At 41.3% G+C, this 17,383-nt stretch overlaps 1 protein-coding gene and 1 long non-coding RNA gene across 7 annotated transcripts in view; one reads left to right on the top strand and one right to left on the bottom strand.

The window, feature by feature from the left end:
* The first annotated feature begins 2,413 nt into the window (after nt 1–2,413).
* Nucleotides 2,414–4,462, top strand: LOC144984070 (uncharacterized). Its single transcript, XR_013647702.1, has 2 exons — nt 2,414–3,024; nt 3,120–4,462. It is a non-coding gene; the product is annotated as an uncharacterized LOC144984070 (long non-coding RNA).
* Nucleotides 4,135–17,383, bottom strand: part of LOC105355847 (uncharacterized) — a 52,309-nt gene continuing 39,060 nt past the window's right edge. For 4 of the 6 annotated variants that reach the window (XM_078931516.1, XM_023963414.2, XM_078931515.1 and 1 more), the window contains 14 exons: nt 16,758–16,858; nt 16,479–16,605; nt 16,316–16,365; nt 15,544–15,649; nt 14,942–15,100; nt 14,730–14,847; nt 14,583–14,644; nt 12,063–12,188; nt 11,883–11,971; nt 11,671–11,799; nt 11,372–11,565; nt 9,554–9,677; nt 7,086–7,273; nt 4,135–5,606 (listed from right to left, as the gene is read on the bottom strand). In XM_078931516.1, coding sequence (XP_078787642.1) covers nt 5,372–5,606; nt 7,086–7,273; nt 9,554–9,677; nt 11,372–11,565; nt 11,671–11,799; nt 11,883–11,971; nt 12,063–12,188; nt 14,583–14,644; nt 14,730–14,847; nt 14,942–15,100; nt 15,544–15,649; nt 16,316–16,365; nt 16,479–16,605; nt 16,758–16,823 — 1,773 coding nt within the window. In that variant the 5' untranslated portion in view covers nt 16,824–16,858 and the 3' untranslated portion in view covers nt 4,135–5,371. Of the gene's footprint in view, nt 5,607–7,085; nt 7,274–9,553; nt 9,678–11,371; nt 11,566–11,670; nt 11,800–11,882; nt 11,972–12,062; nt 12,189–14,582; nt 14,645–14,729; nt 14,848–14,941; nt 15,101–15,543; nt 15,650–16,315; nt 16,366–16,478; nt 16,606–16,757; nt 16,862–17,383 lie in introns of all 6 variants that reach the window. The other 2 variants (XM_078931514.1, XR_013647701.1) reach the window with 2 other exon arrangements.

Here is a 17,383-nt window from a genome sequence, read left to right on the forward strand (position 1 = left end):
TGGGCTTTACCAAAAATAACTGAGTGTTTACTGTTTCATGTAGCCCACCAGGCGAATACTGAGACTTCTACTGCCACCTAGAGAGGAACACTGGGAAAAGCATGTGCAGCCTGTGCAGTCATCTCCTCTCAACGCTAAATCATTTTTATGACTCAAAGGAAAAAAATGAAAAAGCAGGCTCTCACTTTGTTATCTTAATGCTATAACTCAGCCAGAAATTGATTCTGACCGATTAATAGAAAATAATTTTTCCTTCCTTCCAGCAGCAGGAAAAAGTGAAACCAATTAACATTCACACTCAGTGGATTTCCCCTGTTCTTCTATCCTCCTCTACTGTTTTGACAAGTTACCTCAACGCCCAGGTGGTACGAAAAGAGTTGGCAGAAATTGCCTGGAGGCTTAAAAATGAGTCAGACGCTCAGTGTGAGTTTTTATTACACAAGTAAGCTCAAAACCTGCGTGGAAGAGATAAAGCCACAGTTCATCAGAGGTTTAACAGTCTCCAGATGCACTATCAACATATTTTTAATGATATTTTTTTTCTTCCTATTATCAATTCTCTCCAATAGTGTTGCACAATCATCTTTTTCCATCAGTCTGCTTTAATTAAACCTTTCACAGCAGCAACAAAAAAAAGAGACACAGGTCGTTTTTGGCTAAAGGTGGGAAAAAAGTGACATTAATTTTGACCTTTGTCAGGTGCTGCTGGCGCGGCTTTGCAGAGCCATCTTACAGACGCATTTATCTCTGAGCACACCTTCGACCTAATCCTAATGGCATTTTCATTATCCTTGTAAATGAGCAGCAGGGAGTGCTAAAATGTCTCTCAGCAGCTTTTACGCTGCACACTCCAGCCGACACAGTCATTTTTGAGAATTAAACCCACATTAAAGTCACAAATGATGGATGATTATCTCGTTTTGACCTTATTGTCTTGTTTTTCTGCCCGTGCAGAATAGTAGAACGTCTGGTTCACATTTACATTAAGTCATGCCGGGGTCACTGGGAAAAAGGGAAAGCTGTGTAATTACCGGATTTCTCTAATCTCAATAATCTGGCTGCAAAATGCTGGCTGATTGGGCATGTGGCAACAAAAGCAGTGTGTTTAAATCAACACAAACTGCAGATTTTCTGTGAAAAACCTTTTACTTCTTTGCAGGGAAGTGTATTTCTACTGGAGTATACCTACGTGTTTAAACAGACAAAAGAATATGTAACGACACCGTCAGTGGACATTATTTTAACCGGCACAGTTATGCTGTTAAAATTTTGCAGTTAAAATGAGAAAAACACACAAAAGTGCATAAAAGTTAGCTTTTAGCATGTGTGTTTTTTCATTATTTTGTTGAAAAGTTTAGTTTGTATTTTTTGTATTATAACTCTTTCTGCTTTAAGCTTGATTCTTATTAATTACAGATTTAATATTTTAAATTGATCAGATCTGATCAACTTTTTATCTATAGAGAAATCTGAAGAAAAAAAAATCTTTTGGAGCTTTTCTCTTTGTTGATTTTTGTGCGCCTGCCAGCAGATGGCGGCACTCGCTCACGCTCTTCCAGCATCCACCAGGTGCAGAGGTCATGCAACAGTGCTGCGTCGACCAGGAGAAGGGTCACCTCATAAATTCTTCTGGGGATGCTCCCCTAAGTACCTGGTGCAGCTGCTTCGTGTGAGATTGGCCAGAGGAAAAGGCTGAAGTTCCATTTCCACCTCAGCAAAATGAAATCCAAAGCCCCAGAGATTTGAGCGTGACCTTTGCAGCCTTCACTCCTCTGGAGCGATTACTGAAATATAAGAAGCTGGAGGCTGCAGAAGCCTAATGCTGTGCAGAACTAGAAACATCTGATTCTGAGAAAATTCTATTATTATCATCTAAGTGATTGTAAGTTACCCAACAAGCTGAGGTCAAACAGAAAAGGGAAGCATTACACTGAGATGTGCCGTAGTTTTTGCATTCTTTTGCCACAAAGGGGCTGAACGCCCATCTTATTTGTTTGAACAGGAATTCCTTTAGTTCACTTCAGACCTGTGAGCATTTTATTGGCTTGTGTGGGATTAGGGCAGGAAACCAGAGCTAATGCCCCATCTCCCACTTCAAACGGATGCCAGGCACCCTTAAATGTCAGGAGGTGGTTAGAGAGTTGCAGAAGAGAGGTGGTGGTGGGGGGGGGGTTGAAGAGTGAAGAGCCGTGGCCGGCTGGCAGACTGACGGGGAGAAATCCAGCCACACCGGACTCTCCTCCCAGCTTATCGGTGTGTACTTGATGGAGCTGCAGCGAGGCTGCTAAGCCAAACCAGATGCAGTCTTAGCTGCTTTGTGCCACGGTGTGTCAGGTACAGCAACCTGAGGCGCCGTGGTCGTATGGGAGGATGTTGCCGTGCAGCTGAAACCTATTGCAGATGTTCTGTGCTTGGCTGGTCCTCGGAACAGCTTCTCTGAAGGACGGTTTTGCGGTGGCTCTCGTGCTTCTTGACGACAAGCACGGGTTTATGGCCGGACTATCAAAGCTTCAGAGTGTGTATTCTGGGTGTTTTGGTCACTGGGAATCCTGCTGCGTCTTTCTAGTCTTGCCAGCAGTGGCGTTTATAGGATTTTGTCTCATTTTCTCCAGTGTTAATTTATTTCCATGACACATTCTCTCCCTCTTTTCGGTGCGGCTTCGTTTTACTGAGCCGTGAGTTTCTCTACTCTACAGATCAGACTGGGCTCGCTTTCTTGCACAGTTGTTTTGACACTGAGCACGATCTTTATGCGCTAATTTTTCTTTCCCCCCTTTCCCATTTTGTGTCGCCTCTTCCTCTTTCCGAGTATGAGTCCACGCCCTGCTATTGCACCGCTCTGTGGTTTTGGATCACTTTTCGGACTATTGTTGCTCTCAGAGGTATGTCATTATGGTTCATCTGTGTCAGTGGATAGATGAACATGTTGTGACGTGGTTCACTTCCATTTCCCATGCCTGTGACTAAGTAGTTCAAATCTCCAGCTTGCCAGAATCAAACTCCTCCCTCCCGTGGCTTTGTTTGGTGAGCAGAAATGCCTTTTCTGTCATTAGCAGGATTTGGTCACAAATTAAGTCAAATATTTTGGTGACTGACCAGTGATTTATTCTGTTTTTTAGGGAAACCGGCCTCATCCTTCTTAGAGCTGCAGGGTCAGGATTTGATAGCTTCTGTATCATCTCTTTCACTCAAAATCATCGGCTGCTTCACGAAGGAGAATATTTTCCATTACTGAGGCGTTTCCAGATGTCAGATTTATTTTGATTTTCAGGTGGATTCCATAGCAAAACTCGTGCAGGCATGTTAATAAAAAGTGAGGGAAAAAAGGCAAACATCTCCCCTTGCTGCGGGTCTCATTTATTTGATCTCAAATCTAAGTAATGTCTTCATTCTTTTTCTATAAATTAAAATCAATTTTTTTATTTTTTATTTTTATTTCAGTCAAGTCTTTGGCCAATTCCGGTTGAGCTGGAGCTGCACTCTCTGTCCCCCCATGCCTCCCTGCTCTCTGGCTTTGGGGGGCCCCCGTGGCGGTCCTGCTGGCCCTGGCCTCGGTGGCAGATGTAATCACCCGGGGGGGCGGTTGTTCTCTACCTGCTGCTGTGCGGGCGTTCGGGGTTCTGGCTGCTGCACCTTCTGCGGCGGGGGTCTTGGTGTGGGGATGGCTGGGCACTCCTCCTTCTTTTTACATTCCATCATCCATTTTAGAAGAACAAACACTTACCTGAGCACAGGTGTTAGCTCACCTTTGCACTAATATTTTGCGTGATTGAATGAAATATTTCACACTTGTTGGTTTGAAGGCATAGGTATGCGTGTGTGAACGATATTTGTATTGTGTACATGTTGACATGTGAACATTTTTGGAGCCAATAGGTGTGTTTATAACATTTGAGTGTGTGTGTGGACAGGCCCCGCCCCTTCTAAATTTGTATTACATCTGACCTGATAACCATCCAGCAACTTGTTGCTTTATGCTGCTTTATGGTTTTACCCCCCCCCCCCCCCCCCCTATAATCACCCATCCTACCCCCCCCTCTCTAACATCCTCTCTCTTCCTCCTTCCTTTCCTTTTCCGTCCGGTCAAACACAAAAGATTTTCAAATATGATTAAAATAAATAAAGTTTGGCCTCGATTCCAAAAGGGGTTTATTCAGACATACCTCTGGTTTGCCAGAAGATTCATAAACCCTGTTGTTAAAGTATAACATGTCAAACACAAGAGGCCTTCAGCTCTCATCTGTCTGCCCAGCTGTTGGACAGGACAAGTTTGGACAAGACAAGAGGACAAGACTTTGTTTTTAAATCAAGTTTCAAAATGAAAACACTTATTGTTTTATGTTACAGAACTTGCAACCAGTGGAGTTAAAAAAATGCATGTATATTTTCTGCACAAACACAAATGTAACACGATAACACAAAAATACAAACAAACTAATAAACATTGTTCAGAGTTTCCATAGATCAAGTCTTAGTTTCCTTCCAGTGAAGCAAAATCCTCAAATTCCTGTTTCTGGTCTCTGAGGTTGGACAGAATTAAGGGGGAAAAAAAACTTTCTGTGAAGAGTTTATATCATGGGAAATATGTAATGACACGTCAGAGAAGGTTATCAGAGCGATAAAATTCGAACTAAGTCTTGCTACGATTAAGGTGTGGATAAGATCATATCTGAACCAAATGATGAAATCTTGAGATTAAGGGGCTGCAGTTGAAAGACGCTAAGTGTTTAAGAGGAAAGTTAAGCAACGCAATGCAAAAACTCATCAACAGAAGATAGAAAAAAGTGGCCTGAGGTACTGAGTGAGTCTTGACTTCTGTTGTAACAATTACTCATAGTTTACCGTACACAGCATGACGATTGCATTCATCCTTCCCAGAACCACAACTGTTCAGTCACCGGAATCATCTTTACCTTATTTTAGCTGCTCACGTGTCCATCAGATTTTTATTTGACTTTTCAACTTTGAAACTTTCTACATCTTGGAAACCTATTTATATACATACATCACACATTTGATTTCAAAATGGATGGATGGATGGATGGATGGATGGATGGATGGACGGACAGACGGACGGACAGAAGCTCTAAGTCACAGTTGATGAATGGATTGTTGGATGGATGGATGGATGGATAGATAGACAGAGGGTTTGAGTCACAGTTAATGGATGGATGGACTGATGGAGGGATGGAGGGAGGGAGGGATGGTCTAAGTCACTGTTGAAGAATAGATGGGTGGATGGATGTACTGAAGGATGGATGGATGGGTGGATGATTGGACAGATGGATGGATGGACAGACAGATGGGTGGTTGGATGGACAGAAGGTTCAAGTCTCAGTTGATGGATGGATGCTCCTTCATTTGATATTCCTTATATGGCCATGACCTTACGCTGGGGAGGGGTTTTCATGGTTCCCGCATCACCTCCTTGGCGTTGTTTTTCAGCAGGATCGGGGCTGACCATGCGGTGCAGAAACTCAGAGGGGGGCGCGATGGTCGAAGGCTGACGGAGGACAACAATCTGAGCGCTGGTTCCCCCCAGCAGAAGGTCGTTTAGCTCCCAGGATGAAGAGTTTATCACCGACACGCCATTCACTTCCACCAGCCTATGAGGTTGACATGTAGAATTAATTTAGAACAATTTCAATTCCGCAGATCTTCAATAATATATTTGTCTGTCATATTAAAAACACTCAAAATAACATCTACTTTAGCAGTCAAATAACCAAAGGCCAAAAAGTAGAATATTTGAGATTATTTTTGTGTGTGAAACAAGGTACAGCAAGAAAGCCTGATCCTGAAAGCTGTTTAGTATCTGCCTTTTTTCACGAAAAGCCTGTTTCTCTTGACATCAACTGTTTTATGTCAGACATGAGAAAACACATGAACTGTAATTATTTTTCCTATTATCCCTTGTGCTGTCCTAGATGACCCCAGCCTTATATTGACATGTTCTCCCTACCATGACAAAGGTGGATAAAGGTGAAGAGGAGTTCATGTAATCCATGGACACCAGTAAGGTTCACAAATCATTGAAGAAAAAAGGTTCAGCGCACTGTCTAGTGCAGGGGTGTCAAACATACGGCCCGCGGGCCATATCAGGCCCGCCAGGTGGTTTAGTGTGGCCCACACATGAAGAGTAAAAATCAAAAGGATGTTTAAAAAAGAAAGCACGTTTCTAGTCCATTCCTGTGGCGAGTTATGATTTTTTAAAGAAATAACCGAAATGCGCAATTCCGCCACTAGGGGGAGCAAAAGAAAAGCAAAACAGATGAAACAGCAAATATCTGCATGTGCAAAAAGGGAAACCTAACAGCTCTGGGTCTGGGTAAGATGTAGTTTGGTTCCTCGTGAGCCTCACCACTGTTACATTGCTATAAGAATGATCAGTAGTGATACAATAATGAGCAAAATGTTGTCAGAATGATAAAATAAGGTTGAAGTGGAGTGCTGAGCTTTCCAGGAAAAAATAGAAAGAGTTTTATTTGTTCATGGAGCTGAATGCAAAACCTGTGTGATTGGTATGTCATCAACAGGTTGCAGTGCTCAAAGAATATAGCATTCAGCACCACTGAGACTCACCATAAAGAAAAGTTTCACCCTTTGCAGTTAAGAAAAGAGAAGATTTATCAACTATTAGCTGGACTGACAAAATAACCGTCTGCATTACTGCAGCCGTGATGTCAGTGATGGAGCAGTGACAGATGCCTGATTGCAGACAAGTGGGAGCAAACATCCAAACCATTTTCTGATGGTGAACTTATGAAAAAAGGCTGAAGGCTGCAGAAGTCTTGTTCCCAAAAAGCAGTCGACCTTTGCCAACATGAGTCTATCAAGGATTACAATTACAGATCCAACATCACTGAGGAGACTTGGGTGCCAAATGAAGGAATCCAGTCATTTATTGTATTTTCAGTCAATAAATGACTGAAAATACAATTTTCAGTCATTGTATTTTGAATGTGGCCCCCGAGGCAAAATGAGTTTGACACCCCTGGTCTAGTGGGTCTAGATGACCCAACTCCCAATGTTAAAGTGCCTAGGATAGCACAAGGGATAAATCTGCTTTTAGCCTTTTCTATTACCTGTCGTTCACACAGAGCTGAGAGTTGTGCACCTTCATCACCACCAGCCCACTGCCTTCTTGGTAGTGACACGTGAAGCCATACTCGCCATCCGGGCCCCGCTTCTCCTCCACAACCATCAGCATGACCGGAGATCGTGGCGACACCAACTGGCTTAAAGTACTAAAAGTCTTTTTCTGTTCTTTTTCCTGAAGGAATAGAGGGCAGAAACTCACACGAATGCTCACGAAACCAACAACCCTGAGAAGTGATGATTTCCATTTGACACCGCTGTGGAAACATAAAGCAGGGCTGCTTTTGGGACACGGAAATATGAAATTTCCTTTCTGTTACCCCACTGGAGTACAAACAAGTTCAGAAAACAGGCTGATGCTGCCACGGCTACCACCAAGATATAATGATTAGCTTTAGAAGAGATCACACCACAAGTAGCTGGAAGGGATCAGAAATAACTTGTGAGTTTGACCACCAAATTCCAGGGTTTCCTCATCCAGCCTCTTGGCATACTCTCCTCTCCCCCCACATGGCGTGTGAATGCCTCGCAGCAAGAGCTGCCGCCTCGCGAGGGTCAAGGGTCAAAGCTAAGGCTTCGCTCTCTGCAGACAAATGGGCCAGACAGGATATATCAACGGAAACTCAACCGAAGCCCCTTGAGGAGCAAACTCTAATATGCATCATTTTTCTAGCTTGCTGAATTTTGGACATGCTCCAAGATCCCCAGGAATTTTCTCTTCATATTGGAAATGTTTATCCTGAAGATCCAATTAAATCCAAGTCTGCCTGAGCCAAAAACGGGACTTGTACTTAATATGCTGCAAAACCTGGATTTTAAGAAAATCAAAATAAAATGGTCGTACTTTCTGTCTTACAAGAAAAATCATCTTGTCAAGAACGTTTTAATCCTAGTTTGAGAAGACATGTTTTAGTGACTAGAATAATTTTTCTGTTTGAAGAATATCTGCCAATGGTGTACAAATGTTTGACTTGTTTTTAAGCTGTTGCACACAGAACTGACCAAAGAAGTAATGCTTTACTCAAAAGAAGTGGAACAAAACGGGGAAGAGATCTTGCATGTAGTGTAACAAATATCATAATTTACTTTTACCACAGGAAGTCATAAACACGCTCTGAGAAAGGCTTTGTTTCTCCCAGCGTGAGAAATGGGACTCTGACAGGACTTTGAATGGGGAGGATTGCCTTTCATTTGTCTTGATGGACTGGAGACCGACATTCAGAGCTGTCTCACAGGAGGAGAAGGTCCTGACTCACTCAGCCGCTGAGATCTTTCGGGGCAGAAGGAGGGATTCAAACATGGGAGACAGCTGAGCTCACGCTGAGACAAAGGATTGGGCATTTCCCCCTTTTATTTTAGGAGTCTGTCTGACAGATTTCAAATCATCCGGATCATTTTTCCGTCTACAGTCCTCAATCTTCTTTCTTTAGATTGCGTCCCCCCTCCTCAGCTGCTTTATTGGTGCCCACCAGTTGCAATAGATCCTGGAGATTGGACTGGCGATGATAAATATTTCCTTATTGTCTGTAATCCAGGACAGCCTACAAGACTAAACACAGGGCGGTCTGTTCCTTATTTGAACAGCGGCTCTATCAGTTCCCAGGCTGCTCTTCAGCTCTGACCTGTGTGTTAACTCTGATTAGGTCATATGATAAACATTAGCGCTGCTGCTTTTCCCACAAACTCGGCACCTAAAAAAGCGTGGCCTCAGGGTGGCAACGTGACACGGGGCACCTTTCAAAGCCGAAGCCTCGTGTATCCTTTCATGGCACCTCGTTAGGACTTCTCCGACCAGATAAAAGAGTGGCATTAAAAAGAAGTGAGCTCCTCTGGGAATAGACAGAGATAGTTTTACACATGCCGGCCCAGTTCTCCACTCTGTTCTCCCTGTAGCTTTTGTCGCACACAAATTCCATTGTTGGTATGGTCACAGGCTCTCAAATGTCGCACTAAACGTCATTTTCAAAAAAGAAAAAGGATAATGTGATCTAAAGAAGTTGGCTGGGCCTTGTTCTCCCATTCCCACAACAAGGGGAGCATCAGGCTGAATGGAGCTTTGTGTTGCTTTATAATAGTGTCAAGTGATGGTGTACAGTAATTTCTCTGAAAGGTTTGCTCTTTAAGGTGCTTAAGTGGTTCAGAAAAAGCCGACTGGGAATGATGTTAGTCATGGAATCTCTCTGTGATTGTTGTTTCTGAAGTTATGATTTTATTATTCCATACCAAACATGCCTCGCTCAGTTTCCATGGCTGTTTTGGTGCAAAATATCAGTTTCTCAGTGTGTATTTTTAGAAATCAAAACATTCTCTGTCTCAGGCTGATTTTCCCACATTTCGGTGCATCTGACATCTTGATTAAACTCTTCAGCCCGAGCTCCAGACGTGAAAGACACAGCCAAAATTCAACGCTTGTGCAGAGAATCATTTAGAAGGTGCTAAGCTTTTTAAACAGTACCTTACTTTCTTGCAGGGCATTTTGGAGATGGGCCACCTGCCGGTTGAGATGCACGATGGAAATCTCCTCCTTAAAGACTTGGCAGTTGCGTTTCATCTTTTCCAGGAGTCGAACCTCCAGCTGTCTGCACGGGAAAAGAGATCAACCTAACATGATGCATTAGAATTTGGAGTGTAAAAGAAAGAAAGAAAAGTCAATTTGTCTCAAACTGCAGCCAAAGAATTATCAGAAGAGGAAAGTTTGAGCTGCATGATGGTTCTGCTGGAGCTTCTTGAGTATTTCAAAGCAACAAGAATACATTAGGGGAGCTGAGGAACCAGAAACACATGTGCAGAAATATAAATGTACAGAATAAAGAATCCAAAATAATTTTAAGCCCGAGTGTCGTTGCATGGCCTTTTTGACCAGTCCATACTGGCTGAGCAGCTGGAACCCACCCATCATTTTCCCATTCTCCCCATGGCACCCTAACAAAAACACTCTTTTTTTATTTCTGCTGGTTTTATCTTCATAGCAACCATTTCATTTTTTGATCGTCTAGCGGTGAGAAACAGGTCTATGTCATTTTCTGAAGAATCATCAAAAGTAAATTTTTAAATTTCCTTGGCAACAGAGGTTTTATATTAACCACGCTCACTTTCCTAATAGATTCAAATCGTTTGCGGGGGAGAATTTATAAGGCATTAGGGCTTCTTGTGTTTTTCATTCTCATTTTCCTTTAATCTTGTGCTCTTTTTTCTTTAAAGCATTGTCCAAAACAAGAAACTATCATTTTATTTCATATGGCATATTGTTACATTCAACTTGACCCAACGATTCGTGTCTTACATTTTGACAACATTTTGGGAAAAGCAGCAACATGGGAACGCTACTTTTGTAAACTATTGTTCAAAATCTACCCATTTAAGTCCAGCTTTTTGTTCCAAACATCTTCCAAGTGATGCCTAAGGAGTTTTGTGGACTTTAAATCAGGAAAAAGGTCCTAAAGGTAATCTTTTTGGGAAAACTTAAGTTTCAAGGTCAAATTCAAGGTCAGTACAACTTTGGTTGTGGTGTGTGGTGGCGTGTGTGTCATGTTTTGAAGACCACTTGAACAACTTTTCTTTATTCATATTGGGGGAAAAAGGTTGGATTTCACACTTTGTCACAACATGGCCACCAAGTTGCAGGTCCCGTAGCCATCCCATAATAGTTTGAAAACTTCCTTTGGACATCTACGATGTGTGTGTTTTGGTTCTGTTAGTGGATTTTGAAATACATTTTTCTTAACCCTGTAAGAGATTTTTGACCCCATTTACTTTTTGATGGTTTCTCCTACAGTGATGTCATTTGTTTGTTTGGGTGGTGCTGGTGGGGGGGGGGGGGGGGTTCACTATGTCAAAAATTCATTTACACAGGGTCCTGGGTGCTGGAGATTTTGGTGGGTTCTTGAGGATTTGGCGTATTGTGTCAGTGGCGGGGGTAAAATGCATCCTCAAGTGCGCAGAAAGAAAGAAGAATTACAGAAAAAAAAACATCTGGTTCTTCGGTCCAGGACGGCTGCAGGTTCAAACTAGATCTGCATCATTTCGAAGCACTTCAAGGCTTAAGCAGCCTGCTTTGTGTTAATGAAAAAGTGCAGCGATGGGGGCAGTAGAGATGATGGAAGACCATAAAAGGAAATTCAGCAGAATCCCAGTCTGATCAGGTGGAGAATCTCCAGGTTCTGACGTCATATCCAGATGACTCTTACAGGTTTAGTTGCTCTTTGGATTTGCGGGTCACAACGACGACACGTGACGCAGCTGAGCGGAGAAGTGAGGAGAACAGTCCACCTACTTTTTACTCTGAGCCGAGTTGTTGGTGTTGTCTCTGAGGGTCTGCATGCTCTGCTTCTTGTCGTTCAGTTGGCCGATGACCACCTCCAGCCTCCGCTTCAGCTGAGCAGAACCGAGCCCGTCCACATTCACGTCTGCTTCCATGCTCTTCAGCTCTGAACAAAACGCCACCAGGCTGTGGTGGAGCTCCTGGACCTTTTCACAGTCAGAGATGTCAGCTTGATTATAACCCTTCCTATAGGCTGATCAGACGTGTCCGGTTTCTACATGTTTGTGTGAAATTAAATGTAAAAATTGAACCTGCAGGATCACGTTTTGCAGCGATTCCACTTGCTGGTTTAGTTCTTTAATCCGTTCCTCTTTAGCGTTTTTATGGTTGGATCCATTTTCACTGGAACTTTTCTGAGAAGCAGAACCCAGCGATTTGTCCTGTGATGTAAAATCATGCAGAGGATTTACATAATCATGATGAAGACCAGCCTTCTACAAATACTGTTCTACTTTAATCGCACCATTTTACACAGATGCAGCTCCAGCTGTCGGTTCTCTGATGTCAGAAAAGATCCAATTTGCTGATCTGGAGAAAGTTTCTCAGGTGAATCTTTGAATAGAAACACAACACTTGTTATAATCTGCGCAGTTTAAGTTTGCCATCAACTTCAATGTAAAAATCCAATTTTGATTCAGAGCACCTTGTTTTTCCTTCAGTGTGAAAAAGCTGGCATCATCCGTCATTCCCAACATTTTAATACAGGACTCCATGATTTTTCCCACAGTTGTTTCCTTTGGAGTTCGGAGATGAACAATCCTCTCCAAAGCTGCAGGACAAAACGCATGATGTCATCATTTGTTTTTTTACAATATAAAGAAAATTTATGAGACCCTCCTGAGTACAAGTAAGGCCAATTGGTGATCTGTATCTCCCAACCATTGCATATTACTAAATGAACTCATTTTGGTTTCTACAGGGGAGAATTTTACGACAGAGTATCAGGGCCACCATGAAAGAAAATTAAATAGATTCATATATGAGAATAAAGTCTTAAAATTATGAAAAAAAGGCTAAATTAGTTATATATAATTTACAATTTACAATTCAATTTGCAATTGAAAAAGGTATTTTGCAATTTATGCAAATGCATTATTGGATTTTTCAGTTCAGTAGGAATTAAAATGTCATTTCAGTCGGACAACTCATGCAGTAGAGAATGATTTATTTCCGTATTTTCTTTTAGTTTGGCATAAGGCTGCTTTCAGATACAATAAAACAAAGATCTTCATAGAAAGCTCAAAGGTGGAAGCCGGTGAAATATCTATACATCATCTATAGATGTTTATTCTGACAAACAGAAGGAGTGAGTAACAGCTGATCATTTCTCTATAGAAATCTATGGGAATTTGGCTTCTTGGAACCAGCGGGTACTTCCTGTTTGGAACACCAGTCACTCAGTCCAGTTCCTCTATGCAGTCAATGATAAAGTTGTAAATTTGTGAGAAAAAGGCGTAAAAAAAGCCTCCATCCACATTAGGTTGCAGACTAAATCTTTTGTCAAAAGAATCCATGTGCTATAATGAATTTGCAACTCTACTGCTGAATCTTCTTCTGAAGAGGCCCAGTTTCCTGCAAATTATTTTTACAGTTTTCTACATTGGTTTGGCTCATTTCTGAAAACAGAAATTACATTCTCAAAACAACAGGGACAAACCTCCAAACCACTTGGCAATTGTTCACAACAGAATGGAATTTCTCATTAGTTTCATCAAAGTGGAAATGTCTTAGTATATGTCTCAATGTCTCAGTACATCTTTGCAAATAATTAAGTACAGGTAGCCTTCATTTAGCACAATTTCCAAGTGAATAGATCTTGTTGATCTAAACTGATTGTTGATTCTCAGTCTAATGGTTGTTCACTCCAAAATGAGTCAGCATCATTTCATTGTGTAAGTCATCACATGTACAATAGTCTGTTCAATCCTCAAAATTAGTCAAGAACATAATACCATGAATAGAAAAACTGTAAACCTAAGAGGCTACTCTCACCCTAAAGTCCTTTTTCTTTTTTTCAGTTTTATATAACATTGTATTCTGTTAGCTATACAAAAACAGTACAGTTACCATTGTCAATAAAGGACTGAGCTAAGACTGAAAGGTGGACATGAGGGATATTTCAATGGTCCTCTGCTATAGTGACAAAACATCTAATCATTTTGACTTGCAGTGCTAATACAATGCTAAAGGGACAAAGTATTTTGGGGGCACTGGCTGTTAAAATGAGAAGGAAATGTAGTTTTGACAAAGGAGTGAATTGTTTTGGGAGAGATATGAGCTTTTGCAGGTGAACCATGGCGTTGTGCCGAACCATCCACATTATTTTGGCAAAAGCACCAAGAGTTTTGAGAACGTCCAGTCTGATCAAGAAATGAGCCAAAGCAATTGAGAAGGATCTTTGCCGTTTTTCGTGGCACACATGGGAACGGAATTTAGTTTTGAAGCAGGAGTGAACCTTTTTGGGAGATATATTAGGTTTTGCGAGGGAGCTGTAGTGTTGTGCTGAACTGTTAGACTGTTTTGCCAAATGATCTTAGAATTTTCAGAATGTAATTTCTGTTTCAAGAAATGAGCCAAACCAATGGAGAAAAACTGTAATATCCCTTCACCTACACTGAGTCAATGTTGACTCACTAAAGGCTTCCTTATTTAAGAAACCAACACTGAGGAAACCGCTAACGATGGACTTTACGTCTCTCATGCTGAAACATATTTGTTGTTTTTTTGTTGTTGTTTTTATTTTTCTTAGTCATCAGCTTTTTGCCTCATAGATCTATGATTTAATCTCCCAAATTCTTAATTTATAATTTATGAAATTATAACTCTTTTCTGGTAAAAATGGACTTATTTACTCATAATTCTATACATTTATTCTCATAAAATATTGACTTTGTTCTTGTAAAATGTAGATATTTTTCTTGTGATTTTATGAGTTCATTTTCGTAAAAGTTTGAGTTTTCTCTGCTAATTGTACAAGTTTACTTTATGGGAAATGTTTGACTAACACTGTCCTACAATAGGGGGTGGAGCTCTGGGAAAGTTTTTGGGAAAAAATTATAACAAGTAATCCTATAATAAACTAGTATCTAAGTTATTGTGTTGGTGTTTTTGTTGCTGCGTTAACTTTCGATGAAATATTTACAAAGAGGAGCATTTTTCCTACCATTTATGGTGATCTCGATCATCTGAGAGTTCCTCTTTGAAACTTGGTTTGGACCTGTGTTTCTACAGTAGAAAAATGGAGCCAAAAAACGTTAGTCTTTGTTTTGTTTTCTTTTAGATTCAGGAATATTCAGTAAATCAGCTTCACCTGAGTTTGAAGGATCGCTGGTTCATGCTCAGGCAGCTCACCTGAGGCGAAGACTTGGTCTTGGTCAACGATAACAATGTTTCAGTGAGCTTTTCCACGTTCTTTGGCCCGAAGGATTCTGGTTACGGAAGAAACATCTGTGAGCACTTAGTCTTCATTTGCAGAAGGATCCAGCTCTGTGCTTGTTTGTCATGTTACCGATTCATTCATACCAAGCAGAGAGTCCAGCGTCTGACTGGTGGTGTTGGGAGGGTGGAGCTCGTTGTAGATGGCTGACAGTAACTGCTCTCTTTCCTCCAGGGAGGTGATGTGCAGGATGTCCAGAGTGTTTGCATCCACTGAGGCTATGTCAGCCCCACACAGACTTTCCTCTGAAACAAACATTCAATGGTAAAGCACAAAGACAAGTCAAAGAGCTGTGCATCAAACCTATACATTCATTAAAAATGATCGCCTCAAATATCCACTGAGTTATATTTCTTGTTAATGTGTCATTTAAATTCATTTATTTGGGGTATTTTGTATTTGTGTATCCGTTTAAAAATCAGAGGAACTTTGTTAGGACTTTTGTCCAAACATGCATTGATATGGCGCCTCCAAAGGCCAACAATCCATGCAGGTTAAAAAAAAAATGTTAGTTCAACATAAACAAATCAAATTAATTGGATTTTCTTCAGAAGCTTTCATGGAAATGTTGTTTTCTTGCAGCGCTTAAGCTGAAAGCTTATCTTGGATACAGCTGAGTGATTTTACTGCTACATTTTGACAAGATAATGAAGCAGATGTGATCAAAGTCAGAATATTTTGACTTTACCTCGAATGAAAGGGAGACATTTTTGCAATCCAATGCCGGTGAACCACTGGCAGACTTCTTCTGTGTTTAACTCTTTGAGAGGTTTGGCCAGGTCTCTGTTTTCATCCTGGAGGAGGAAGAAGAAACACAAATATGCACTAAAATCTGAAAGATTCAGGGATGAAACTGTTTAATAGTAAAAAAAAAAAACTATTTGACTTAAATCTGACTCAATCATCCAGACGAGTAAACATGGATAATTGCAAACTCATCCTAGTGGGTCACTGGATTTTTTAAGCCGTTTCTTTTTTTACAGTCATAAGCGATAATATGCAAACGTTTTTATAATTATATTTAAGACATAAATACATTTACTTATTAGACTCCTGGTTTTAAACCCTTGATGAAATAATAATCCTCCTCGGTCCTAATGTCCACAAAGACCCTGACATTTGCTAATTTAGCTTGTAGCTGACAGAATCCCAAAGGGAATCCAGCCTTGATACGGCGCAGAGATATAGTCAAATCAGGAAGTGTACAATTTTCCTTGAAGAAATTGCATCCTTTTGTCCGTGTTCTGTGTTTCAACAAATACACAGATTGCTAAGGAAACAACTGATCTTGCTCGGCAAATCCTGGATGCAAAGACTAAAATCCCGAGACTATTTGCAGAGTCATTGCTTTTACAGATCAAGGGAGCTGGGAAACATAAACAGAACAAGTTCTGTAATTGCAGCGGCTCTGCGCTGTGTTGATGCCACCCTGAAGGCTCCGCTTTGATCCTCCGTGTTACCTTCTCTGGGAAGTTTCCGTTCTGATCCTTGGAATAGGGCATATATGATGCTGTGTGGAGAGCGTAAACAAAGCAGATGCTCACAAGGGAGTTGATTGGCTGTGCATCAGCTGACACACATGCAGTGTTTAGTTGAACATGTGCAGTTTAACGGCAGACTTGCCAACAGTTATGCGTCGTTGACGAGAAATCCTCCTCCCCTCTTGGTACTGGTCTGCAGTCTGGGTCAGACCATGAAAAGTGTCTCTTCTTGTTGTGTCCCCAAGACTGCAGGAGCGAGTTATCGCTCGCTGTCCCATCAGAATAGAAAAGAAAACCATCAGAAACATTGAATCTTGTTACTGACATCTTTATCGATTTTCTTCACATCAGAGATTCACACTAGCGATGCTCACAGATTCAACATGAGAGGTTCGGACTGAAGGGTTTCGGAGAGTTTTACCTTTTGGTGAGTAAATGCATCCATCACGGCAGTGTTGTTTGGCCGCTGAGGTTCAGCCTTCAGCATGTCACAGCAGCACAAATCCTGTCCGCTTAGGTCATCTGCTTTCACACAAAGTGAAATTTAGATTTAGATTGTGATTTTCAGGAAACTTCATTATCTGTTGTGATAAAAAAATCTCCTCTGTGTCCATGACTCAGCGTACAATGACAAAGACACAAAAGGTTAATGTAAGGAGTAGATGACGATATGGGTTAGCCGGTGTTTTATCATTTCTTCCCTCCATTCAATTTGGAAGAAGTATTCACTGGTGCTGATACGGGGACTCAGATACATGTTGCCGTGCGATGCATCAAACACAGACGTCTGTCTGGTTCTTCTCTGACAGGGTGAACTTTTTCCCACAGAGGTCATTTGTTCGTCTAGTTATAGGAGATCCTCCGGCTTTGTTTTGAAGTTTGAAGCTAAATTGTTCCGTGCCTTCCTCCTTAACAATGTCCTGAAAACACTGCTTTGAAATTAATCCAGACTGAACGGCCTCAGAAGCAGATAGCACGCTGAGATTTGTTTATGTGTCAGCAGAGGAACCTCATCACAGCCCTGACGAAACGAGGAGAAGGGAGCGA

The sequence above is a fragment of the Oryzias latipes genome, chromosome 15 (assembly GCF_053564925.1).
Source record: "Oryzias latipes strain Hd-rR chromosome 15, Olatipes_Hd-rR_3.1".
Lineage (NCBI taxonomy): Eukaryota > Metazoa > Chordata > Actinopteri > Beloniformes > Adrianichthyidae > Oryzias > Oryzias latipes.